Source organism: Diospyros lotus, chromosome 7, assembly GCF_014633365.1.
Source record: "Diospyros lotus cultivar Yz01 chromosome 7, ASM1463336v1, whole genome shotgun sequence".
In the NCBI taxonomy this organism is placed as follows: Eukaryota; Viridiplantae; Streptophyta; class Magnoliopsida; order Ericales; family Ebenaceae; genus Diospyros; species Diospyros lotus.
The window spans coordinates 26,483,705-26,511,579 of NC_068344.1; the positions used below are offsets into that span (position 1 = coordinate 26,483,705).

Here is a 27,875-nt window from a genome sequence, read left to right on the forward strand (position 1 = left end):
CAATAGAATCTAGGGATGTTAAGAAGCTTCTGTGGGTAAGAGAAAGACGATGATAGGATAGGAAATTGGCTAAGAGATGTTTAGTGCAATTTCTAACTCCTTTTCGAATTGCAATTGGAAGGTCCAAATCAGTAAATTCTAGTTCTGGCTGATTTGTATTTGTTTCTCCAGGTATGTGTTCTTACATGCTTGAATCAGGGGCTGCAATTGGTGTGGGTTGCGGACTATCACTAAGCTGTCTTCTCTTGTACACATAGGAGGATCCTTTGTACCTGTCAGAAGAATGCAACTGCTGGTTTTGCTAGTTCAAGCTCCGTTGGACGAAGTGAAGAGGCTATTGATGGAGTGAACTGAGGAGAGGAAGGTTCGGATGGCTTCGGGAGTTGATGGACAACATCGGTAGTTGTTTCTGGAAGGGAGAACAGGCTATCCAAATTGGTTTCACATTGATTATCCTCCCCCTTAGGCTAAGAGTCAAAGTAGGGTTGAGACTCAATGAATGTTACATCTTTAGAAACATAGATTTTTCATGAAGCGGGATTGTAATACTTATAGCCCTTTTGGGTTGGAGATATCCGATGAACACACACCTTTTTGCTCTAGGGTCTAGTTTGTCCTGATGAATCTTAGGTATGTGAACAAAGCATACACATCCAAAAACTTTGAGAGGCAAAGGAGAATGTGACTTTAGGTCCAGGTAAAAATCAGTTAGACATTGGAATGGACTTCGATTATTAAGAACCTTGGATGGGACCCTATTAATTACATAAGTGGCTGTTAAAACAGCCTCCCCCCCATAGATATTTAGCAACATTGTGATAATGAAGAAGGGCTCAAGTGACATTAAGGAGATGTTTCATCTTCCTTTCAACTACTCCAGTTTGTTGTAGAGTGTCTATGCATGAAGATTCATGGACTATCCCCGCATTTTGGAAAAAAAGATGTAAGTGAGCATTGAAATAATTTTTTGCATTATATGTCCTAAATTTTTTAATTGGAGTTCCAAATTGAGTGGATCATTTTGCAAAAATAGGGCAAAACAGTCCCAATGCTAGCCTTATCTTTTAAAAGAAAAATCCAACACATTCGGGTGCAATCATTTATAAAAGAAGCAAACCACTTTGCCCTTGAATAGTTTGGTATTTTTTATGGACCCCAAACATCTAAATGAATTAAAGAAAATGGCTTTGATTAAAGTTTATTGCTAATGGGATAAGAAGATCTATGATGTTTTGCCATAACACACACATCGCATTGAAAGTTGCTAGAATCAAGAGTTTTAAGTAAAGTAGGGAACATTCCCTTCAATAGACTAAAAGGAGGATGACCTAGACCGCTAGACGGAGATGGTGAAGCCAAATTGTAGCTCGATCAAATGCTGAATTTTGGGTTGAATAGGCTGCAGATTGTCTTCTTTAGGCAAAGAATTCCTCTCTTGTAGGATGTATTGCTCGTGTTACTCTTTAGCCACACCAATCATACTCCCTGTGTTCATGGCCTGAAATTTACACCCATATGGAGAGAAAACAACATTGCAATTGAGATCTTTTGTGAGTTGTTTTATGGAGATAAGGCTTAGGGTTAAATCAGGAACATAGAGTACCTGATTTATTGATAAATATGGGCCAAAACTCACTTTGCATTTTCCTTTAATGGGAATGGAGGTCCCATGACGCAGCGTGTAGCGCGTGTGTGAAGAAAACACTCCAAAATAAACTCTTGAAAGAACAAACTTCAATGGCCAAAGCTTGGCTTTCAAAAAGATGCAAAAACAAGACTATTTTGCTAAGAAAACCCAAATAAGTTGCTGAAATTTGATTGAGAAAAACTTAATTACAAACTCTAGATCCTAGCCATATTTATAGTATTTGGTTAGTCCAAATCCATCTAATATTTGTAAACAAAATCCAACTAAAATCCTAATGGAAATAAATCCTAAGTAAAAGTCAACTAGAATCCTAATAAAAATAAAACCCTAATCAAACATGAAGTAGAATTCTAAATCAAGTAGAAACATGAAGTAGAATCCTAAATCAAGTAGAAACATGAAGTAGAATCCTAAATCAAGTAGAAACATGAAGTAGAATCCTAAATCAAATAGAATCATGAAGTAGAATTCTAAATCAAGTAGAATTCTAAAACTTAAGAAGTATTAAAATATTGTTCCGGCGCTACTACTCCGGTGATACTGTTTCGGTTTGGTCGGGTCAGACTTGGGTCGAGTCTTGATTGGTGACCGCATCATCTCATTGGCAATAGTGATTCGTTTGATTGTTTCAAAAGTCTCACAGGTCTCAAAAACATGGAAATTGGGTGTCATGGTCAGTAGCTCCTGAACCCAAGATCCATGTGTTATTCCTATCAATAATGGAGGCTAAAAAAAGAGTAAAATATACTTGTTTATCTTGTTGTGCAATAGAGCAGGATGCACCTCCATCTTGGATGGTCTTTAGGAACTCCTTCAACCTGTTTATCTCCTCTTTATTGAGCTGGTTGAGATCTGCTCCAGAACTGGTTATTTCTTCCTTTTTTGATTCTCCCTCTTGCTTCTTGTTTGAAAGATAGCTTTGTGGATAGTTTTTTGGATTACCTTGAGGCCTCGTATTCCGAAACCCACCAATTCGGCTGAGAACCGCCTCCTTCCCATGTAACTTGAAGCATGTCTCTCTGGTGTGCTGAGGCTTGTTGCAGTAAGTGCACCACTGTCCTTCACCTCCGGAAGCCTTGGTTCGGGTTGCTGGTGGTTTCCATGTTTTTCCTCCTACTCCTTCCTTAGTATTGGATAGGAGTGTTGAACCTTCCATGTTAGATCCACTAAGCATGGCACCCTTCATATTTTCTTCACTCCTCACAAATATCAAACACCTCATTTAAATTAGGCAGATTATTTTTACCAAGAACTTGTATACGAACCTGATCAAACTCGGGATTTAGGCCTACTAGGAACTCCACTATCTGGTCTCCTTCAAGGATTCGGTTGAGGGTGGCAATGTCTTCTTTGTATACTATCTTAATAACTTGATATTGGTCAAGCTCTAACCATAGGCCTCTAATCAGATTGTAATACTCAGTGACAAACAATTGGCCTTGTTTTGCAACATTAATCTTTGTTTTAACATCAAAGATCACTGAGGCATCTTTGACCTTTGAGTAAGTTTGCTGAATAGTCTCCCAAATCTCTCGGGCATTGCTGAGGAGCATAAAGTTCCGGCTGATTTCAGGCTGCATCGCACTCCACAGCCATGACATGATGCGTGACTCTTCGACATCCCAAGCGTTCAAGCTAGGATCTTCTTCTACTGGGGAATTGTCGGTGAGATGATTGCCTTTCCCTTGTCCTATGAGTAGAGTCTTGATCAACTAAGACCATTGAAGGAAATTTCAACCATCTAAATCGATAGGACTGATGAACTACTGGTAAGTCACGACTGATCCACTGAAATTCCTTCCCCAATGGTGATGGTTGGAGTTGAGAAGCGACTAACCGAGGTTTCTGACATGGCTACCAAGGAAAAACAACACAAAGGAGGCTACAGGAGTTTTTGATCCAATTGATATAATGGTTTGGTAGTAATAGGAACAGGGAAGAACAACTGTGGCGGAAGAGTAAGGCACAATTGGCAGTGTGGCAAGAACCTTGTGCAATGAAGGCACGTTGAACACAAGAATTTAGACACCAGGGATGGGCTAAACAGATGTTGGAGGTCCAATCTGGAGCAACTGGAGGAGAAAGGGTGGCGGACGCGCCGGTGTGTGAGGTTGGAGGCGAGCTGAACGGCGGCGCATGAGGGCTCCATCGGCAAAGGGTCTTTTGTGGTCGATCGATCTAATGACAGCGAATCCAATGGTAATGGCGGTGCAGGTAGACCGTGGCTAGACAATGGTGTTCCAACTTGGACAGAAGTGGTGATGAGAGAGAGAAAAAAAGTTTTTTAGGGTTCTTCTCACTGGTGCAATGAAGGCACTCGAATAGAGCAATGAAGACCCTAGGGTTTACTGTATCATCCGATTAACAAGACTCTTATACCATATAGAAAAAGGAGAAAGGGAAGTGGTATTCCCATATAATTTTATTAATATGAGCAAAAATATTTATACAAGAGATACCCTAAGAATTCTCCTAGATTACATCCCTATTATCTAGATTTCCTTATATCTAGAACTAGATTACAATACTATTTAAACATACAATAAAGAGATAAAAGTGATAAAACACAAAGATAAAAGTAAAGATAAAACAGATAAATAAAACACTAAAGTCTAATTATCTAATTATCTCCAAGTCCTCTTGTCTTAAAAGACTCCTCGGCTTGAAAGACTTCTTTATTCTTATCCATATTCTTAACAATTAAGACATTATAATTTATTGTAATTTATTATAATATAAAATAATATCATTATCGTCATCATTAACCGCACCTTATCCTAACCAAGTTAACGTCAGTGGCATGGTATTCATAATGTCAATTAACTTCTAAAAGCCACATTAATGGTACAAATTTATGCAAAAGAATAATATGGCAAATTTTTATGCCAAATGCCCTTATTGACACAACCCACTAGCAAGGGAATGAATGGGATAAAGTTCCAACACCATCTTCATATGAAAAAATTTAATATAATACAAATATTAATTCTTATTAATGTTATATTAATAATATAATTATATTAAAAAATTAAACACAAACATAAAAATCAAACTTTGTTTTCAATTTTAGTTTTCTTTTTTTGTCAATTGATAGAAAAATCAAACGACAAGTCCAGTTGCTATTTTCCAACTAAAATAGACACAACATAAAAATATGAAAATCAACACTAAGAACAAACAAAAAATAACTAACATTTTCAAACAGCCCCTAAACTTGGGTTTATGAGATAAACTATTTTGACTCTCCCTAATGGTAAGATTGTCTTTAATCATCCTATGATTTCATTAGTTGTATTTCATTGACTTCTTTCTTGACTTGTGCCAGATCCTTGAATTTGATAGGGAAATGAAATGTAGGGAGAGAGAGAACAAAGAAGGATAGAGGGAAGGATCGGGAGAGAGAGAGAGTTAGGAGCGGGAAAGTAGAAGTGTCTCAAATGTATTCTTCAATGCCCTTGAATTGGCTGGATCAGTTGTTATATACTGATCCTAGCCACAGAGAATGGCACCAAAAGGCTGCCAAATTCAAATGGGTACAACTGCCCAAGCCACTATCTAGGTATAATCAATCACAGCCATAACTACCAATACAAAGTATAACCCATTAACCCCCCATAACAGTAGGTAGTAGGTATGTGACAAGCCCCCTCCCCCCCTTCTAAAATTTCTTGTCCTCAAGAAATACAATGACCTCCTATAGGAGTAGATTTCCAGCCCTCCAATTTTCAGCCTCGTCTATTTCTTCTCTTCCATAGCTTGCATGGGGAAATCTTGAAAATTCTCTGTAAATTCCTTCCACGAATCACTTTGCAGGTTCCCATCTCCAAGCTGCCAGTGAGAGTTACCTTCTTTCCTGTCTTCTCAAAGGTAACCTCCAATTTGTTGAAATCAAATATTATTGGACTGAATGTTTGCATCCAATCCGCTCCTAACACAATGTCACATCTATCTAATTTTATAGCCGTAATTCAGTGATATATTCTTCCCCTTGCATTTCCCAGCTGAAGTCAACACACTTGGATTTACTATACACCTTGCTTTCATTTGCCATAGTGACTGACAAAGGAAATGTTTTCTGCAACTCACAACCCAAGTCCTTGGAAGTTTTCTCATTGAGGAAACTTTGAACTGCCACTGTCAATTAATATCCTTAACTTTTTATCCCTTACCAGACCCTCCACTTTGATGATTTTGTTTGAGGGACACCCCTTTAAGGCATGTAATGAAATTCCTCCTCCTTTTCCCTAACCAGTGGCTTCCATTTCCTCTATTACCTCTTCATTTCTGCCTTCCAAAAGTAACAGCTTCCTGTTACAGCCATGCCCAGGAGAATATTTTTCTCCACATTTGAAGCAAAGTCCCATCTGCCTGCTTTGTTCTGTAATATCAGGTTTTTGTCATATTCGGTTAATAGGATGAGGATGGGCCATGGGAAGGTTTTTGTAAGAGTTTTCCATTATTGGTTCCATCAAAATTTCTAGTAACCGAGGACACCTGTGCTTCGCCCAACTCAATTCCTTTATACGGGATTATGTTCTTTCTCATTAAGGCTTCTACTATAAGTTCTTGCAGCCTAGCACTCTCTGCTGCCTGTTTAACGGTTCTTGGCTGCAACATTTTCACTGTTGGCCTTAGTTCTTCACTCAAGCCAGTGATGAAACTTGAGACGAAGTAGGCTTCAATGAAATGTGGGTTCAGTTTCAACATTAGGGATTTCAGCTCCTTGAATTTCAGTTGATAGGCCTGCACTGAATCTTCTTGCCTTAATTTGTTAAATTCTTCAACAACATCCATCATACTTTGGTCTCTGAACCTTTCACACAGATCTTCCACAAACTCTGCCCATTGGCAGCCATCTCTAACCTTGATCCAGCCCTAGAACCAGGCATCTCCTACATCATTGAGGTAAGCTGAGGCCAACGTGACCTCTGCTGCTCTGGAACATTGTACAAGGTAAACATCTCTCACACCTTCTCACCCACCACCTCAGGTTCTAGCCTTCGAACATCAGAATGTCCAACTTGGGCATAGGAAAACATGGCTGATATTGTGTAGCTGGTGTTCCCTACCGCCTCCCGACAACTTTCTCCTCTAAATTCTCTCCAAACAAAGCAAGTTCCACCTCCAATTCCACAGAACCAGCTATCCTAGGATCTGGTCCGAATCCTAAAAGGATTGGATCACTCCGTTCCCTAGGAGAAAATTCAGGGGATAACCTTACTGGATTTTGCCTTGTGAACATCACCATGAATTGTTGCATCTGATTGTGCACCTGATTATTCTGTTCATGCATCTGATTGTTGATTTCCTCGCACAACAGATCAATTGCACTATCCAATTTCTTCTCCACCACCAATTCAATAGATCCCTCTATGGATCCAATACAGATCTGCATCTCCGACATCGTTGCCAACACTTGCTACAATTGTGCCTCCATCTATTTCATCCTGGTGCCATCCGCCATCAAAATTTAGATCGCTGGTGGAATCGTCGGCCAAGGAACCCTGCTCTGATCAGTTGTCCTGAAGATTGAACAGCAATTGCCTAGGGTTAGAGAGTCAATTCTCTGAAACTGCCTCCTGAATTGGCTTCGCCTTCCTTGATCGGCTGCAACACTGCCTAGAATTAGGTCGAAAGAAGCCTTCAATTTCGAGCTGAGACCTTGCTTGCTCTCTCTCAGTTTCGATCGATCGTTGTTACCCTCAGTATCAGATTGGTAACACTGCTCGCGCTTGCCTATCAATGCCGAAGCCAATTAAAATCGTTGAAATTCTTGAATTCACTGGAATCTCTTGAAATCATTGCTCAATCAATTCCCAGAGTTAACTGTAATGATTTGCAGGAATTACAGCCAAGGAGCATTAGCTCTGATACCAATTGTTAGACCCTTGAATCTGAAAGGAAAATTCTCAACCAAATTGGCGAGAATTGGGAAGGAATTAGAGGGAAATGTAGAGAGAGAGAGAACAAAGAGAGAGAGAGAGAAAGGGAAGGATTGAGAGACAGAGAGAGAATTTGAAGCGGGAAAGTAGAAGTGTCTCAAACGTATTCTTCAATGCCCTTGAATTGGCTAGATTAGTTGTTATATACTAATCCTAGCCACCGAGAATGGCACCAAAAGGCTGCCAACTCAAATGGGTACAACTGCCCAAGCTACTATCTAAGTACAATCAATCACAGCCATAACTACTAATACAAAGTATAACCCCCCATAACTGTAGGTACATGACAACTTTAAGTTAAGAATGCATTCTTAGATAGTCTACAGGGAGCAACATCTAGGGTTCATTACTTGGGCAAAGTCAGGAACACTATGTTGATATTATTTCTACAATTTTTATTTCACACTAAGGATGTCAGACCCTTTGATGTATTTCTTAGGCACTAAGATTACTAGATTCCCAACTTGGAACTCCTCTTTTTTGACACAAGTATGTGTTGGTTTATCATCTAAGGCTAAGACGGAGAAGTTAAGAGACATGCCCATTGATATTCCTATATATCTAAATAATGAACTTGCAATAAACAAAAGTGATCAATTAAGAGAAGTTAGTATTAAAGACTATTAGGAATGTGAACTATTTGATTATTTGGACCACATATAGCTTAGTTTATAGATTTATTGTGAACAAACAATTGGGATGTGGCAATCACATTTTGAGACGTCTTAATGATGCGTCTGTGAACTATCGTATCAGGGCCATGGTCTTTACAGATTCAGGGATACATAAGAGGCAGATTCTCCACCTAACAAAAGATCTCCAACAAGGTATTTGTCACGAACCTAGCGGTATAAGAGACAATTGGGCTATAACTACTATAACTAAGAGGGGGGTGAGTTGTTGTATACCGTTAGGGAGTTATAAGGGTTAGCTGAATGTTGTTAGGGAGTGGGAGTTACAAAACAGTTAGAAGAGTTCCTTTAAGAAGGTGGGTGTAATAGTAGTAGGCAGCCTTTGGAATAAGAGAACTCTATATTTTCCCTCTTGAATTCTTTCTCTCTCTCTGTTGTATCTCTTTGTTCTATCTCTCTCCCATCTCCTTCTTTCTCAATCTATCAATTCTTTTCCTAAATTTCGTTCTTTTCTAGGTAATTCTCCAGGAATTACCTAATTGATCGACCCTCTATCTGAGATCATGTCAGTATTATATCTCTGTTACAGGTAATTTAAGTTAGAAGCAGAGAGTTGCAGCCCAACTTAGCATCTAAGTGAGAGATATGACACTTGACGTGTGAATTCTTATGGTTGAACACATTTTGAGGACCTTTGAGTGCATCCCATACAACAAGAATTTTTATGGTTGAACACATTTTGAGGAGCTTTGAGTGCATCATATACAATCTATGGAGTTAATATATGAGTATCAAACAGTGGTCACATGACTTCCAACCTCATGCTCCATGAAAGGACCAAATGTATCTTGATTGATTGCAACTTCATTCAGGAAAATGTGATGTAGGATATCATCATGACTACTCATGAGAAACCATAAGATCAAGCTATAGATTTATTTACTAAAGCTTTAAGGGAAGCTATACACTAAGATTTATTTGCAACAAGCATGGAACATATGATATATATGCTCTACAATGAGGGGGAACGTTAATAGGTATGACAATAAAAATTGTACATATTTTATATTCTTTTTTATAAGTAGAAAAGAAGGCAGCCCTAGTTGGCTTATTCAGAGTCTTACCAGCTCCAGTTGCTTCCAGTACCATATTCCATGAGAGGACCACACATCTTGATTAATTATAACAGAATTCAGGAAAATGTCATATAAGACGCCATCAAGATTCAAGACTACTCATATGAAGCAAAAAAATCAGCTTACACAGTTATTTATTAAGGGCCCATTTGATTTTGTTGGGGTTTTTTGTTTTCAAAATTTTGACCCAAAAAAAACAAAAAAATACCATTTGGTAGGGTGCTTTGTTTCTGAAAGAACTGAACACATTTTCATTTTTTAGCAAAAAGCTAACTTACCAATTTGATGTGATCGTTTGTGTTGAAAACAGAAGTCACGTTTTCATCTCCAAAATTCAGTCTTCTTTGATGTTAAGTGTCTAAGTCATGGCTGTAACGCCCCACTTTTCCCGAGCATTAAATAACTTAGGAATTTTAGGGTATTTTTTTTTTTTTAATATAAACTCAATATAAATCATTCCCCGACAATCCTATTCTACTTTCTCAGCATACCAAAATAGAAATCGATAAGCGAAGACAGGTAATCATCATAAATGCGGAAGCAATAATCGAAAACCTGATATGGTACATCACTGAATTCACTTTAATCATAGCATAAGAATCCGTACCATTATATTTTCAAATACCTAAATACATGGAGACTCATCATCAAGAGATAGCAACTAAATATCTCAAGTATACATTGAGCCATACTTACATTTAACAAGACTAATCCTCAATGGAACATAGCTAAAAACATATCTGAATCTTCCTGAAGAAGCAAATACTGGGATCATCTTGCCAAGTCCATCAGACACGTCACCACGTGTTGTCATCTCTCAATCACTTCCTTGCCTAAGATGCAAGTCTTATCTGGAACGTTTGAATGTTCTAGGGACATAACCCAATTAGAAAATGAATCTTCTAGTGAAGGTCTAGAAACATGATATATGAATGCATGATGCAATCACATTTACAATCATATATCTTAGTGTAACTTCCCTAGCCCGCCATCCCGACACGAATCCCTAGGCAAAATCCCGACCTGCTTTCAAGATAATCCTATCGTTGTTCCATCAATTGCCCTTGGGGAATTATGGCTACACTATCAACGCGACATCCCATCCCGACACAAGTATCAATATGTAAATAATATCATGCCGAATGAAATATCATAACCATCGATGCAACAATATATGTACAGATATGACAAGATATGCATAAAATACATATAACTTAGCCACTTTCATGACTATCATGCTCAACATAGATAAAATATAACATGTATAAGCTTTTGAAAAAAACCACTTATCTTTTGCACGAAGTTCGAAACACCTCGAAAAACGTGCATCACCTCGATTTGCATGGCCGACCTCGATTTTTGTGCCAAGCCTAAAAAATCGCACAAATCACTTCACCTCAATCCTCAAAGCACCCTATCCATCATTTTATTCTAATAAACATTAAAACCTATTTTTCCATAATTTCTTTGCATTTTTCTCTTATTTTCCTCTCTAATATTCCAAATAAATACTTCCTTAACTATTTTTTCAAACCTTTTTCCACAACAATTCATAATATTCTAAGAACTTTAAGAGAATTTTAGAACTTACCCCGATGCTTTGCTTGCACGCATAACGAGGCTAGTTGTTGCAAAAACCAAGAAATTAGAAAGGAAAACACCAAAACTTTTTGCACAACTCTCGAGACCATATTTTTATAGAATTTCTAGGATTTTTTTTTCGATTTTTCCGTCCAGGGACACGCCCTCATGCGCTGGCGCGTGGTATGCGCGTGATGACCAGCACATGCAGCCCACACGTCGGTCATTTTCTCCAGCACCGGCAATTTTAGATTCCTCCACCAGCTTGCTCTCCTCCTCAAGTCGATCCAAATGGCATGACTTGAGTCTCGAAAGAACCACCAAAAGGCCCTCAACTAGCCGGCCAAAGCCTCGACCCCGACGTCCCCCTCCTTCTTCGACCAAGCTTCGAAACCCCATCAAATGGCTACCAAAATGCTTCAAAATCTCCAGAAACATTCCTCTCGACTTGGGAAACAAAAGCCCTTTACTTTCATGCCTCAATTCGGTCTATAACGGGAGCAATTTGGAGCTCCAACTTTGCCAAACCCTCTCTATTTATAGCCAAAATTGAGCCATAAAATGACCAATCTTGCTTCATCCAAGGCCACTAATACCTTCTCATGCCCTAGATCAGTCCAAAACCCACCGAAAATGGCCCTCCAAAGCTCGATTATAGTGGCCCACTTTCGGCCGAATTTCTGGCCATTTCGATCCCTTTTTGTCAGCCATGGATCGCTCTAGGCCAAGCCTAGAGGTCCCCTAGCCTTTTTCCTAGAGTTTCCCGTGGGCGAAAGTAGTGATGGAATGAGTGGCCAGAAGCTTGGTCGGCCATAGCTGTCCAAACTTTTCTGAAATTGAACTTTCACCTCTCAACTTTTGAAATGCATTTTTTACCCTTTTCCACAAGGCCCCTGAGTTTTCCAAAACTTCCATTGAGACCCTCACGTTCTAAACTTCTTGTTTGACCCCTGAAGTTTCGGAAATAATGTCGTTTCGACCTCTCTCAAGAATTTTTAAAAATTACACTTTGGCCCGGAATTACGCTTTGATTGCGAAACCCCCTTGTTTCATCCCGAGGCCACTTAAGGGTTATTCCTTATGTAATATTTGACTTCTTTAAAGAATCATTTGCTTCATTTTTCAGCCTAAATCGTAGTTGCATTTTAGTTGTACCGAAACTCGCTTCTAATCTGATTTCTTTCAGTGCCATAAATCATATCTCGAGATGCTCGTTAATAACATATCATTTTCATTTGACATCTCGGCTCCAGGGCACTCCCTACAGTCAATTCAGTCACTCAAAATTGTATCGAGAATTACATTATAGCCTTAATCTTCTGAAAATTTTATTTTTACCCCAAGATAAATTACTCTTGAGCCCTTTGCAAATTCTCAGGTATTACAATGGCCAAAGCATGAAATTTTCATTTTTCATTCTTCTCTCTGGTTGCTCCCTTTTTTACTTAGCTACACCACCTCTATTGTAGCCAAAGAGGGTATACATATATCTTTTCTCTGTCTCTCTCTCTCTCAAAACAAAGGCAACAAAGGTTTTGTCTCTCTTCCTCCCCCCCCCCCCCCCCCCCCCTTGGCTAGACCAGACCCAAATTTGGGGAAGAAGAAGAATGGCCTATAGGTCTAGACTCATCGACCGAACCTAGACATATGTTATGGTTTGCCAACTAAAAAGGAAGAAGGTTTGCCAGCTAAAGAGGAAGGAGAAGGAGGAGGAGGAGAAGCAACATAAGAAGAAGATTTTCTTTATATAAACTGAATATTTTTTAGGTCAAAATTTTTTAGGTTAATATTATTTTCTTTCTATAAACTGAATTATTATATATATTTAATCACTATATTAAATAAACAAGTTTTTTTTCAAATGATTTGTAAAATTTTTGTTTTTAGATTTTTTTTAAAAATAGACCGTTTTCATTTTTTTTTTTTTTTTTGACAAAAAATGAATATATGAAAACTGATAGCAAATTCAAACAGGTATTAGAGTTTTGTGGGGAGCTAGGTTAAGTTTTATTCATAACAAGCTTGGAACATAAATTATATGCCCCACCATGACGGGGAGTGCTAATATGTGTTTATGTATTTACTCAGGGGTATACTTTAGTTTTAGAACTGTAGATATTTTACAGCATAAATACAAACTAAAGTAGCCTTGGTTTTTCCAAAGTTTTACCATTTTGTTCATCTTGACATTGGTAAACAAGAATAATATGAGTCAAAGTGATTAAGATATACAGTCCTACTTGGTTATTCTATAGGCTCGACAGCAATGAAAGCATTTATATGCATCAGAATGCCTATTCTTTTTTGTGCTATAAGAAAACATTCTCCAACATATATCAACTTAATTTATCATGTAAACATTGAAGGATCTAACAAGCTAATTCTCAAGCTAACTTGGGTCATGGCTGGAGGTCTAGAATTCATGTAGATGACCTTGCCTAGTGGGATTAAGGTCACATCAAAAAGTTTAGGTTTCATTTGGTTAGGGTTTCAAAACTTGTTTCTTAGTTCCAAGACCAAATTAATTCAAAATAACACATTTAGTGAACTGGTTCAAACAATTGTTTTAGAAAATTCATTGCAGAACACTCCAGCAGGAAGCAATAAAAGAATATTTTCACCAGTCCTAAAAATTATTATAATAAACAACAATAACAACAACATATCAAGCCTTAATCCCACTAGACAAATAGAAAATTATTATCATATGAGAATGATGTTTTCCAAAGCTTCCATATTTCTCAGTTCCAGAAACAAAAACAAAAAACGAACAAAGACATAGAAATCACAATCAAATAAGACCTTAATTTATACTGAGTCTAATCCAAATTGACTTGCACTGTGTGACAGTATAAAGAACATTTCCCTTTTTAAATGCATGATTAAATTTGCTAATCCAAAAAGGTAGGAATAACTTTTGGTCTCTAAAAGAGAAATTGGCATATAATACTAGAGTACATGCAAAAAATAGTGAAACACAAATGAAACCTTGAGATGGTTGATCATCATCCATGCATCATAAGCACAACCACATCATCCATGCATCATAAGCACAACCACTATAGAATGCAAAATAGAGCTTCAAATCCAAGAATCACAAGTACTGACCTTTGTGGATCGAAATCCATGGCACAAGATCACAATTTCCTTAGATCCAGTCTCATGTAATGTTCCAACAAGTTTTTCTCCATGTTTATTTGGTATTACAACTCTCTGTTGCTGCATTACTGAAACATGGCAATTCATTGCACTAGAAAATACAGTCCTTGAGAGGAAAGCAATTAGTAGGTGATTATCTCACTTTTCATATTAAGGGTGGGTTATAAGCAACCAGCTCTGAACTCTCTCCATAAAAATAAATGAGTGAAGTTTCATCTTTTCTAAACCATAAAATACACACAGTTGATGTTTTTTAGATACCATGACTACTATTTGTATGATACTTTTCATGAGAATGTTGAAGCCACCATAAATGTTGGTTTTTGGGTCTCTACTTCCGAGATACACCATAACTTCTCAGAGAAATTAATGGTGTAGTGATCTAGCACTACATGTTCTTAGAGTTCAGAAAAAAAAAAATCTACAATAAACATCAGAGAAAATTTAGTTGGCACCTTAGTAGCACATAAAATCAAATCATACACCGGGGAGTAGCAGAATTGTAGTAGGACAGTGAGAAGAGAGCCCAATGCAAGTTTCAATGTTTCAAATGTCCTTCACGGTCAAGAAGTTTGAAAAGGATGATTTAGAAAAGCAAAATCAACTCTATGAAGCAATCCAAAGATGCATCAATGACAAATCTTTACGTTTAAGAAAGAATCAAACCACAAAACGAACCAACTATAAAACAATGTCTTCAGTTTCCAGGCAACAGACATTGAACCCCCATAACCCTATCCACCAAATCCCTATATATCAATACAACACAGAGCATCAAAACTCAAATCACTTTCTAATAATTTAGTCCACGATTATCAAAATAAACAAATAAACAATCAAGGTTTGACAAAATCTGCTCTTTTAAGTGAGAAACAACAATCTAACACCTAATCACGTATTGCTAAACAGAAGTAGAGATCATTTTCGATCAATTGACCTGGCGTGTCTAAAAACTTCAGATTATCATCTCCGATCAATTGACCTAGGGTCATAAAGCAGGTTTCCAGTACATGAATATTGAGTTAAAAATTTTTGATACCTGGGTTTTGTGCAAGGTGGGCGGAACTGGGCTGAGCCATGTTAAGGGTTCTGTGGATGCTGCGTCTGCGCGAGGGAATGAAGCGTACCTGGTGAAAAGGAAGAGCAAGTGACGAAGGATCTAGGGAATTTGGAAAGGATAAAGAGAGAATAGAATTGACGTTGCAGGAAAGAACAGTCATTTTTGCGGGAGAGTTGAGTTTAATAGAGACCTGTCTGCTTCTTGCTCTCTCTCTCTCTCTCTCACTCTCTCCTGCTAACGCCTCACTGGGACCAGACGACAAAATCAATATTTGAAGAATGTAATCTGTATATTTAGCAAGTTTTTACCCTCAAATACACATTTTGACGATCTTAGAGCCCCTTTTGGTCTCTGGGGTTCATATACATCTAAAATTTAGTAATATACTGCTGAAGTATAATCATTGTAGATATTTATGTTACTACACAATCCTATGTATATTGGGTACAATAAATTTTGATTTTCATTATCTATAAATAAAATCATCCCAAAATTGTTATGTTGGTCTAAGTGTAAGGTATATGGTTACCTAATGTACCGAAAGGTTCTCCGCAGCCAAATGATTGCTTATTGTACTAAGAGCACCTTCAGGAGTGTTATGTTGGTCTAAGTGTAGGGTATATGATTACCTAATGTACCGAAAGGTTCTTCGCAGCCAAATGATTGCCTAATGTACTAAGAGCACCTTCAGGAGTGTTATTTTAGAGTACTGAATTATCTATTTACAACTTTGAATAATATTATAGTACTTCTAAAAAAATAAACTTGCTCTAATGACAAGTGTCAAAATAGAGGTATCATTAATATTTTAATATTTTTTATTAAATTTTAAATTCAAATAATCAATATTTTATAATAAAAATTAAAATAGATCGATTACAATTAGAATTTGCATCTTTTCCTTTTTCTCTCTCCAAAAATTATAAAAATGACACTCTAAGATGGTTATTGTCATTTTACAACCCCATATCATACCCCATTAGAGTGATTGATTTTTAATCCGGGGTGCCATTTTGACAATTTTGAAAATAGCACCCTAGATCCCACCCCATTAGAGTGATTGATTTGTAATATGGGATGCCATTTTGACGGTTTTGAAAATGACACCCTAAATGCCACTCCTTATTGAAAATGCTCTAAAGAGTCCACGTCTAGTGATGCCAAGTAAAAAATATTTGTCAGGATGTCTACAAACAAAAATACTTAATAAACATATTTGAGATATTATCGCTTTTTATGTATTAAGATATTAATCATATAATACAATTTCTAACTACTTTAATATTTAAAACATAAAACCAAATAACCAATTTCACTTTAAAAAAACCTACTTACTACTGATTTTTTTTTTTTTTTATTGGGGTCCCTCTCCTCATTCTAATCCGTTTTTCCTCATTTTCAAATCCTATCAACCATTTTCTAACCAGGCAGCAAGATACGAGTTACCACTAATTGCAAATCAAATGGGCAATAAAGAGCTCATTAGCTTTGGATACGGTATCGCATTATCCAACTCCAACTGAATTGCTCCAATACCTAGTTTCAATTTTGTCAGGTTGAAATACTTGTGGAACAACAATTAAGTCAACACACTTGTGTAGCTCTACTCTGCAATTGCGAGTCCTGTACCACTGTTGCAAAATTGTAAATTCTGCAACTCATGGGTTTGGAACACCGACAAATTGTGATGCAGCCGCGCCTAAGAGGCCCAATAGAATTTCTCCTTGCGGCGTTGTGACTTGCAATCTGACCATCGCAAAACAATATCCTTTTGCCACAGAAAATCCGTTGAAATATAACTAGTAGAAGCGATATTGTACAAAACCTTCCTCCCAAACATTGCTCAAAAAGGAAAACAGTATATAAAAAACCCATTGTTTAAGCATTGGCCAAACTGAAAAGGAAAACTACAAACAGTACAAAAGGAAAACAGTACATAAAAAACCCATTGTTTAAGCATTGGCCAAACTGAAAAGGAAAACTATAAACAGTACTCACTCTTGGATGCAATGCAACACAGAATGGAAATCTTTCCCCATCTGGTCCTCTTTCTCCTCCTACAAGGCGTTCATCAAACCAAACGATGCCTTTTGGGAATCTTAAGAGTTCCATCATTTTTTGGGAACACGCGTTTACCGTTGGCCTTTCCTACCTTTTTGGAGGCCGAGGATGAGGGAGAAAATATGTTGCCAGGCCGGTCAATTTCCTCGTTATCCTCATGAAATGCCTGTGCAAGAACGCCTTGGAGTTCCATGTAACGCTGCTTCTTCCGTTCCCTTTCCTCTGGAGTTTCATTCTTTAGAGAAGCTAGCTCCGACAAGTCATCCGCATCCATGATCTCATTCAGTACTTCGGAACAACGCGGGAAGAATTGCTTACCCAGTTGCACTGGCCATATAAAACACGTGAAGTCTTAAGGTTTTTATTCCCATATGTACAACACTATCAGATAATCACTGTTTGATCTTTTCTAGTGTGGGGATCGCATACACAAATAACGAGCACTATATCATGATTGTATATTTTGTTTAATATCAAGAGCAAATCATTGTGTGGTGATAACATTACGGTAAACAATAAACTTGTCACTGGGCAGTGAGAATTCTACACAGTTTTGAGAAAGAAGTGGCAAGAGAAAAAGTTTCATAATTACTCCAGATTCCTTCCTAAATGACAAACATGTATTTTTGTTTATGCATATGCCCTGTATCAATATGTTAAAAATCCATATCTCTATGAAGTTCATAATCTTCAAGGAACAACATACACCAAGGCTAACTAAGAATAGTTTGAATCTCAAAGTATTAGTATTTGTTATAACGATGCCATAAAGTTGAACAAATAACACAACTTTGAACATGTAACATTCCCCACTTGGATGCTATTTTGCTCTCTGATAATATTTGGTGTCTATTCATAAAATGGCAACAATTTCTTTATATATTTAAACTTACAACAGCAATTATATATCCTGGTTAGAATGAGCCTTTAATGAAAAATAGAGCAAAATATCATTACCGGTTTTAGAGAGTGCCTGTAGCCTATTCAGATGCTCCTCTTTGATCTTGAAAGGTGCCTCAGTCAAGTCCACTGTTGTCCTCTGGGTCCCAGTTATACCATTCTTAGCGTTCATGCTGGCTAATGGAAACTCAGAAGTGCCATCCACACGAGCGATCTCCATTGCCACTTTTGCTTCCAATGGGAAGAGAAGTCTTGCTATTCCAACTGATGGTCAATTAATAAATAAATCAACAACTGCTCCAACAATACACAGAACAAATACTCTTTAAGTGGACCAAGAAGAATACTGTCATTAACTCCAAGACACCATCATTAACTCCAAGACCCTGAAACCAACCTATCCTTCTGTCCTTTGAACTAAGCAATTTATCTGTAGACAACACGATGTATTCCTATGAGTATGATGAGTCATTACCAAATTCTATTAGTTTCCAAATTATTTTCCAAACCATTTCATATTAAGATAAAAGGAAATGGCCCAAAATCTCTACATTGAAGTTAATATCATCACTAGACACAAAAAATTGTGAAAGTGGTGCCAGAAAGACTAATCTGGTGATTCATAATGTAAAACTTACCATATATAATATAGATGAATGGACCAAAACAGATTCCAGAATGAAGTTAAACATCTATATGGTCTTAGAACAAAATATATCCTTCGATGAATCCCTGAGAAATTGTTCTAAACGGGAGGGCACTTAAAGTTGGAATCCTAATTGACCAAAACAAGAATTAAGAGGGTTCTAGGGTTCAGACTTAAATGCAACTGTAGTTCCAACTCAAGAGGTTGCACCAAAAACTTCTGCTTAATAAGAAAGCACAGCAGCACACTGCAAGCAAAACTTATCAAAAATAACATGGCAATCTGACCCCTATTTTATTTCTAGAAACAATTTATTCTACTGGAAATTTCTATTATAATCCTGTGCCACATGACAATGTTGGAAATTGAGGATGAACTGTTAAGTGTAATTCAGATGCCCAAATGTTTGATTAATAAGACCATAACAGCACTCCACTTTTGCAAAAACATATATGAAGTTAAATTGAGGATACATATGAAATGTAATGTTAGATGCCACAGATGTTTGATGACCATCGAAACTCATGGATTCCAGCAAAAACATAAGAAAGACAAACACAAGTGTAATGCAAAAGGAGCCTAAACAAGGGAAGTCTACGAATGAAATTCCATAACTAGTAACTTTCACCGGGTAAGCATGGACCAATCTACAAAAAACTAGGAGATAAAGGCAACAAGAACTTGAAAATCTAGGACTGATAGTAATTAGAACTGAAATGGACATCCAAGAAAAATTGCTAGTTCCCATTCATTAGTTCAATTGTGTGGCACTATAAAAATAAAGGTTCCTTCTTTAAAGTCTAATTACCTTGCATCCATTTTATGTGAAAGAGTACTAGGATAATGAAGCATGTGGGATAATGGTCGATCACCTTAATCCCACACCAAGTTGCTGGTTCATGGTCATGTTCACTCGCTCCTAAAACTAGCGCACTGGTTAATCTGGCCTTTAGTCTGATTCTGATACACTAGGTGTAAATCCTTTCCTATAATTAGGCACAAAAGGGTCTATACAGAAAGCTGAACTAGATGCAAAGCAGTGTATAGTATCCTGAAGCAAAATAGAGGAGAACTTATTTCCTTTGTTCTTCTGTCTTTTATTTTTTCTTCTTTAATCTTCATGCATATTCCACTGTCGATGCTCTTGAATAAAGAACTGTATAACAACATAATTACATTTATTCCCATTACTAGAATGAAATCCAGTTGCAGTACTATGCTAGATAGCACAAGCGCATAAAATGGAAATGAATGAAGATTCCCATCATAGAGAAATCATTTAAGAACCCGTCAAAAACAAAAGTTAATAAGCTATAATCAACATAACCAGAAAAGGCAGTACATATTTACAACAGGAAATAAGAAATAATGTAGCCACACCAGAATAACTTTACCTCTATTTTCAAGGTCCAATAACCTCATCCGCAGTTCTTCACCTGCCACAGCAAGAGAAAGAGAAGCTTCTCCTAGTAATGGATCTCTACTCTCTGCTTGCTCCAGTATCTCTACACATAACCGATCCTTGGGAGTTGCTTTCCCTTTTTCTGTTGGCGTATAGTAATCCAAAGCCCTTGTAAGCCTCTTTGAAATCTGAAGTGCTTTTCTACCATCTGAGGTAAGTTCAGTTGGTTGGGCTCCCTTTGTTAGAAGAGAAGCTATAATTTGTGGTTCTCTTCGCAGTGCAGCAACATGCAGCAGAGTGTAACCCCTTAGATTCCTTTGGTTAACATCAGCAATTCCAAGATCAAGAAGTTCAGTGGTGGTTTTTGGATTGCAATATGCAACAGCATAATGGAGTGCGTATGCGTCACCCAGACTAGTATGCCCCTCTTTCAGAAGCATCCCGACTAACTCCACATCATCTGAATCAATGGCCCTATGTATTCTTTTCACATGTTTATCAGGGAAACCATTGGTTTCAGGCCCATCCAAGCCTAGTTCCTTGCGCAAATCAAGAATTTGTTTGACAATATGTTGGGGCAAGGTTCTATCAAGAGTTATGACATCAACCTCAGACCTGGCAATATTCTCAATGCACCTTGCAAGCAATCTCTCGCATGCTTTACCACAGATATTTGCAAGAGATAAAACCACTAAAGTGTCATCAGCTGAAACCTTGTCAAGAATATATAATAGGTGCCTCTGCAAGGAAAAACAAGAGAATAGAAAAAGAAGAAAAGGCAATCAGAAAAGAAACAGTGAAGATGTAAATACTGCAGCAAAAGTAGATCTCTATGCAAGTTTCAGCTAGATCCAGTTAGTTCTCATCAAACTGATTCTTGTTCCAATAACCCCATAGTCAACAATTGTCTTATGATACAGAGACACAATTTAACAGATTGTTATATAGGTAATTAGATTCACCACCCAGATTTACCACTTTAAATATCAAAATGCTTCCATGTTATGCATATACGAACACTTCTAAATTAAAAATTTCTGCATTGTGATTAACATACACTTGCCTGATTTAAGTCAGGCCTCAGTTTGGATCAAATAATATCATCTGAGAGGATATTAAATTGATAGATAACGCCCTAATGTGTTCTTTCACTGGTTTTCCTTGATCCAAACTGCTAGGAAAGATTGTCACATGTGAACACAATAATAAGAGCATAATAGGAGCTCTGGTGGAAACTAATTATCATAATAAGAGTATCTAAGGTGCTTCCAAATTCACTAAGTGCTTGAGACTCTTATTATAATTGCAACGGAGGGCTTCAATATGCTGCACACCTTACTTTGATCTACCTCAAAATTTATCAAAGACAAAAGTTTCCAAGTGTAAAAGAACCTCAAAACTTTCCTCTCTCATTTGCATTATTCTGGGAAGAGAAAGGATAGAAACTTGAAGCAAGGTTAGTTTGTTGTTCCTTTTTCAAAAATGATTTACAATATACAAACCTAGTGATCTCTTCCAACAACACAGATACAGTGTGCAAGTTGTAGTTGTATCTTTTTTTATCTATTACCTCCTGCTCAGATTTTGCTTTCAGTTTCTATGTGTAACAATGTGTTACAGCAAAAACAATTAGATATAAGAAAATGGCATCTGTTTTTTATTAATCCAGGCCTCACAAAAGCTCAAGTAGAAAAGGCATTCACAACAACTCTTAACATTTTCTTATATCAATTCACATATCTAAATTTTATAATTTTAGCAACGAGATATCTTAGCATCCCATGCCTTATGTGATCTTGGCAAACATAAACATCTCTCTCACATTAAACATTAATAAATTTCCTTTCTCCCACATAAACGGTAATCCAAGAAACTTTAAACTAAAGAAAATAAAAAGGCTTGTTTGATTGTAATGCATGTTTACCTGATGAAAAAGCTCCCAACTTATAGATTTGTTTTCACCAATTTCATGGCATGGATCAGAGTACATGGTTTTAGGATGTCTTTAAACTACTGGAAACAATTTGACACCATTTCTTTTCCTTTTTCTCCTTCATTCTTTGTTTTCTTTTCTTTTCTTTCTTCTTTTTTTTTTTTTTTTTCCCTCCTTGTTTCCTAAAAAAGATTAGATGATTAGCAAGGAGGAATCCATGTTGCTGATCCCACCTAGTGGGAATAAGGCATGGCATGTTGTTAAAAAAGATAGCTTGGTGGTATTTACAAAATTATCTGTACACATTCCTCCAAATCCCTGCCCCAGGTACAAGCAAAGCTAGCTATCTGCTGATCATGGAACTGTAAGGTAAAAGACCTCATATAGCAGTATATGGTTCTCTTGAATGTGGTGAAGAGGAATTTCTGGACAATGGTATGTTTAAAGTTTTGGCAAATTTCATTACTCAATGCTACGTTTCACACTTATAGTGGCAGAGCCACATTGCCAGACCACCCAGTCACTTAAATTTTACAATTATCTTTTTTCAAAATTGCCTTCTCTTTAATATGTCTGTTAAGTTTGTTATTGAATGTGTTTTGATGATGAATGTTCTATGCAAAACTTTAATGTAATCTTAAAATGTTCTTGCGAATGTGTTAAGAATGTCCTCATATTTCTTAAGAGGTTGCTTTGATATTTATAAGATCAAGGAACCTTTATATAGGATATTCATGGTTTATCTATGTGCTCTATCGATGCTCTCATATCTGATGTGTTAGGCTTTATGGTTTTGATGTGCTAAGGTTCATAACCTTATTTTTATTAAATAGACTTCTTCTATTAATGTGCTTGTTTTACCCATATAGAGATTGTTCCAGGGTTTCAAGGGATATTGTAAATATCCATAATGCATGAGTATCATATGGAACTCAGGGTATTTTAGGTGCCCAAAATATGTGAGCATTTCTTGAGAAGTAATCTATCTCACATATTTATATTCTTAATGTTTGTGGATTGATCCATAGATCTTGGCTTGTCTATTTGATATTTAATATCAAATTCCTAAAGTTCTCAAAGTCTTGAAATTCAAGAAGGAACTCTTGAAGAAATTATAAAGTTGAATGTAGATGCTTATCAAGCAAGATCGTTCAAGTATTTGAAAAAATTTGGAGCTTATTAAATTCAGCAACAATTGATCAAGCTGTTGTGATTTCTTAAGGTATAATATGCAATACTCATATATATATATATATATATGATGCATTTTAGAGATCAAATATATTCTATTCAGTCAAATGATAGGTAAGCCATTTGACTTATGTGTGTTCTTGTTTTGGTAAATATGAATGAAATATTATGATGCTCAAGTTGCTGCATTTTTGTGTTATATGCTGAGATTTGATGAAAGAGCTAAGTAGAATGATTTTTATTTGAATCTAGAAAATGAAATCTTCTAGTTGAGTAACAAGTGTTGTACTCAAAGAAAAATTCTATGAGTATCTTATATTTCTGCTCTAGTAGGACTTTCTAAGTATTCAAGTGAATGTGATTGAAAAGATGGTTTAAACCCTCTTTCACAAACAGCACTTGTGTAATCATATGTTAGCACTCGGATGGATAAGTGTTTTGAGCTCCTATACATGATTCAAGTGAATCTTGAATTCATATCTACTTGAGTAGGAGATTAGCTAGCATTCGAGTGAATGAAATGAGCAAGGTTATGTTTCAACTATCCTTCACACTACCACTCAAGTGATCTCTTGTCAGGTATTGAGTAGAACACATTTGGGCTTAAATAATTGAGTAGATTAAGTGTCAATTGAATACTTAGAACAGAACAGAGAGCACGATTCTGCATCTCTTTGTTAAATCGACTGCTAGGATTAGTATAGTCAAGTGATAACATGAAAAATCAAATACCAAACTTTAGTCAGTCAAGTATTCTTTCTATAGCATATTTGAAAATCAATTAAAGGCTACCAGGCTTGGAGTAGTGTTATCCATTAAATTGAGTATGTAGTTTTATTCAGTCAAATGAATTAGATATGACAAAGAATGGCTCTCTGTAATCTATAAAATTACAAACTAAGAGTTTTGTCTATTCGAGTGAACTTGAGTTCAATTGACTCAAGCAGAAAATCATTCAAATAATATGCTAACTCACTCAAATACTTCTTTCCAACAGTCTAGAGGCGGCAACCTGAAATTGAATTTTATAGCCATTACTTAGAGAAGTTAGAGAGGACAATTTCGACTGTTTGAGTTCTATTTCATTACTTTATGAGGTCTGATTATGTTATCTTATAATAGAATGATAAATATGCTTATGTATGATGTGCAAAATGCTTTATCTTAATAATATGCATATCTGTCTTAACTAATTTAACTATTATAAGTCAAATCAAAGAAGCTGTATATGTGAAGATTACAAGTGCTTAATTCAAAACTCCAAGCTTTTATATAAGGCCATGGAATGCACGAGATGCTGCTGTTGATCCTCCAGCCATATCCTTGATGATGTTAAGCTAAAAAGTGCTGAAGTCCAGTCATGTTGAATCTGTTTTCAGGCCATATCATTACTTGAGTGTTGCCTTCGTGATCATATAATTCTTCCAACTCAAGTGAAGTCTGGTCACACTTAACGAAGCCTATCCTTACCAGCAAAGATAAAAAAGAGTGGAGTGCTTAATTCCTATTCCTTTTATTCATTCTTGTATTTACCCTCATGAGCTTTATTTCACATCATTACAAGGGAAAACCTTGTTGTGTTTATAACTCTCTTTCCAACAAGTGTTTGTAAGGGTTCTACTTTAGCTCGTAAAAAGTATGTACGATTGTTGCTTTGTCCTTAAAAGCAAAGGTTACTGCTGTACCTGTAAAAAAGCAAAGGTTCCAACTTATCCTTGAAAAGTCAAGATTTCAGTTAAGCTTATGAAAAATTGGGATTCCTACTTAACCCTTAAAAAGTAGAGGTTATAGTTGTTCCTATAAAAGCTGGGATTACTACTTAGCCCATTAAAAGCAGAGATTTCAATTGAGCCCATAAAAACTGTGTATGGATTATAGTTGATCCCTTAAAAGCTAATCCCTTAGTGGATGTTTTAAATCCTTAGTAATGAGCAAAGGTAGTGGAATAGGTTGTTTAACTGAACCACTATAAATTGTCGTGTCTTGATGATGCTTCTTGTGTTTTGATGATGTTATTTTTCTCTTGCTGTGCAATGATTTACATATCTTAAAAAGACAGTTCTTTTGCTCTAAGCATAACATTTTCCAGTTCTCATTGCAAGCATAAAGGTCTATTTTAAGCATCACAGCTTTTATGATTTCTTTGCTTTAGAGCATAATTGTATTTGGTTTTTCATCTCAAAGTTCAACTGTTTTCCTATATTTATTTTGTATCTTAAAATCATCAAGGTTGATCTTTATGTTAACTGCATCAATGCATAAAATTTCTATTTACATATTGCTATATGTTTAAAATGATATCAATATCAACCAGCCTTGATATATAATTCTTTTAAAATGTCAAAATTTACAATACACCAAATTCACCCCTCTCTTATGTGTTCTTTCAATGTCCGTATGGGTCAATTTGAAAAAAAAAAAAAAAGTCAAAAGTTTTAAGTAACAAAAGTATAAAACAATTAATTACTATATAATGTTTTAAAATATTCAGGACCAATAAAAGAAAATGGGGTATATTAGTTTTGTAATTTTATAAAGTTCTTAAAGAATAAAAGATACCAACGGGAGCTTTTTCGTATTTACAAAACATAACTAAATTTGGGTTTTCTTTTACAATCCAATGTTCTATTTCCTTTAAAGCTTAATTAGTTGATTGGAAACAAATAAGAAAAGAAATCTTTGGTTTTGAAAAACGATCTTTGTTGCTGCTTAATAAGCTAAAGAAAGAAAAATATTTTCTCATAGAACAACTACTTGGAGTTATTAATACTGGCATTTCTAATATAAGAGACTGCCTTTTTTATGAAAGGTAGGGTGATTATTGTATTTGTACATAGGTTTAATTAATATTTTGCAAAGAGACTATTTCTCCATTGTGTATCTTTTAGCTACAAATTAAAGAGTACACTATTGCTGCCAACACTTGCTCTTTCTGGAGGGAAAACGTTTAGACAACTCAACAGACTCCACAAACTCAATTAAGATTCAATAAATTTTAATTGAGTATTAATAAATTTTAATATTTAATAATTAATTTTTAATATTTATCATTTAATGATTAATATTTACTAGATCACTTAAAATATCACAACTAAATTGCCTAGTAAATGTGTTTAGGCCCCCCATCATGATCCTTCCTAGAGTGAAAAAGGGAAGAACTGCCCCCCCCGCCCAATTTCAGCGCTGCTAAATCAACACAGTGAGTGTGAGTACCTTATAAAGAGAAACCAATTCAGAAATCTGGAAAGTGGAGGCCACATAAAGCAGCTCCACCATGAAATCCACCGCCGGCCGGCACGCTTCGTGTGAGCACTCATCATCGACGCAAACACAAACGCCTTCCGGCAACGCTCTCACCTTTCCACTATACAAATACGCCAGGACACTGACCAACGCCTTGAAGCTCACATCGAAATCCTTCGCCAACTGCTTCAACTCCAGGCTCACGCCTCTCTCTGTGCCGCAAAACGCGTCCTTGAAGAAGGCACTCCTCGCGGACAAAATGCACCTGTGGACGGCGATTTCTCGGCCTCCAGAGACTGCGATTCTCGCGTCCGCGAAGTCAGATTCCGGCGAAGAAGATTCGAGAATCGACTCGAGGTTTTCGGAGAATCGACGCAGAGCGGCGAGCTCCGGAGACGGTGGCGGTTCGAGAGAGAGGGATTCGGAGTGCACGACGCAGCACATGCTGCTGCTACCGCCGCTGGTGTCGTTGGAATCTGAGAAAGCCGTTCGATTGTCCATGGAAGGCGAGGAGGTTGAGAGCGAGAGCAAGAGCGAGTGACAGCGATTGGTAGGAAGCTATGTGACGAAGAAGTCCATGGTAGTGGAAGAGCGAGTTGCAGGGAGAAGAGCGAAGGCGGCCACGGAAGTGAATTGAATCATGGATGGAGGAAAAGCTCAAGAAGTCAGACGACATCTAGAGACGAAAAGGCGATGCGCGAAGCGGAGAGGCCCGTTGGGGCGGCCAAGTGTTCTGGTTCTTGCCTCTTGCTGTAACTCTCTTTTCTTATTTAATTGCACAACTTGCACCGACCTTTAGGGGGGGGGGGGGGAGGAGGAAATAACTTAGCTACCCTCCATGTCCGGGCGCGTCCATGCCATGCCCACGGCAGATGGTTTAGATTTTATCACATTAATTAATACTTTTATATAATGAATAATAATTTATTTAAAAATTAATTAGCTATGTCTAGTTTGTGGGATCATCTTTTATTAGATGGTTAAAATTTTCTTACATCAATTAATAATCTTAAATTTAGATCAAATCTAGATTTATTAATTAATATGGTAAAATCTTAATCATGAATATACTTAAAAGTATTTTTTAATTCACTAATAAGCCTAATTATTCTTTTAGTGGGGTACATACCATTGTTTATAAACAAAAATTTAGATCTAAGTTCACTACTTTGACTAAAATTATTTACTAGGGATTTTTTTTAGTAGCATCATAGTAGTGTTATATATATATATATATATAAAATAAATATAAAGAAAGAGGGAAGGTGGGGTGACTTGATGTAACCCTTTAAAGGATTGCTTATAGGAAACTTCTTTCTTATCCATCTTCCTTTGCTCCCT

The 27,875-nt window shown here is 36.6% G+C and overlaps 2 protein-coding genes across 4 annotated transcripts in view; both read right to left on the reverse strand.

Moving 5' to 3' along the window:
- Positions 1–15,423, reverse strand: part of LOC127806083 (uncharacterized) — a 29,428-nt gene extending 14,005 nt beyond the window's left edge. The window contains exons 1-3 of one of the 3 annotated variants that reach the window (XM_052343085.1): positions 15,349–15,423; positions 15,138–15,225; positions 14,048–14,166 (exon numbers count right to left, since the gene is read on the reverse strand). In XM_052343085.1, coding sequence (XP_052199045.1) covers positions 14,048–14,166; positions 15,138–15,177 — 159 coding nt within the window. In that variant the 5' untranslated portion in view covers positions 15,178–15,225; positions 15,349–15,423. The other 2 variants (XM_052343084.1, XM_052343086.1) reach the window with 2 other exon arrangements.
- Positions 15,424–16,927: 1,504 nt separating this feature from the next.
- Positions 16,928–27,311, reverse strand: LOC127806486 (BTB/POZ domain and ankyrin repeat-containing protein NPR1-like). The gene is made up of 4 exons (XM_052343826.1): positions 26,505–27,311; positions 20,160–20,907; positions 18,177–18,383; positions 16,928–17,546 (listed from the first exon to the last, which is right to left on the reverse strand). The coding sequence occupies exons 1-4, from the start codon at positions 27,033–27,035 to the stop codon at positions 17,230–17,232; spliced, it is 1,803 nt and encodes a 600-aa protein (XP_052199786.1). The 5' UTR covers positions 27,036–27,311; the 3' UTR covers positions 16,928–17,229.
- Between the last annotated feature and the right edge of the window lie 564 nt (positions 27,312–27,875).

What these genes read in the sequence shown, in the direction of transcription:
- LOC127806486 (XM_052343826.1), bottom strand. Translation starts at nt 27,035, where the DNA reads ATGGACAATCGAACGGCTTTCTCAGATTCCAACGACACCAGCGGCGGT. An exon ending in AATTGGTTTCTCTTTATAAG is followed by an intron (nt 20,908 to 26,504) that starts GTACTCACACTC and finishes TTTTCCTTGCAG; the next exon opens with AGGCACCTATTATATATTCT. An exon ending in ACAGGCACTCTCTAAAACCG is followed by an intron (nt 17,547 to 18,176) that starts GTAATGATATTT and finishes TTATATGGCCAG; the next exon opens with TGCAACTGGGTAAGCAATTC.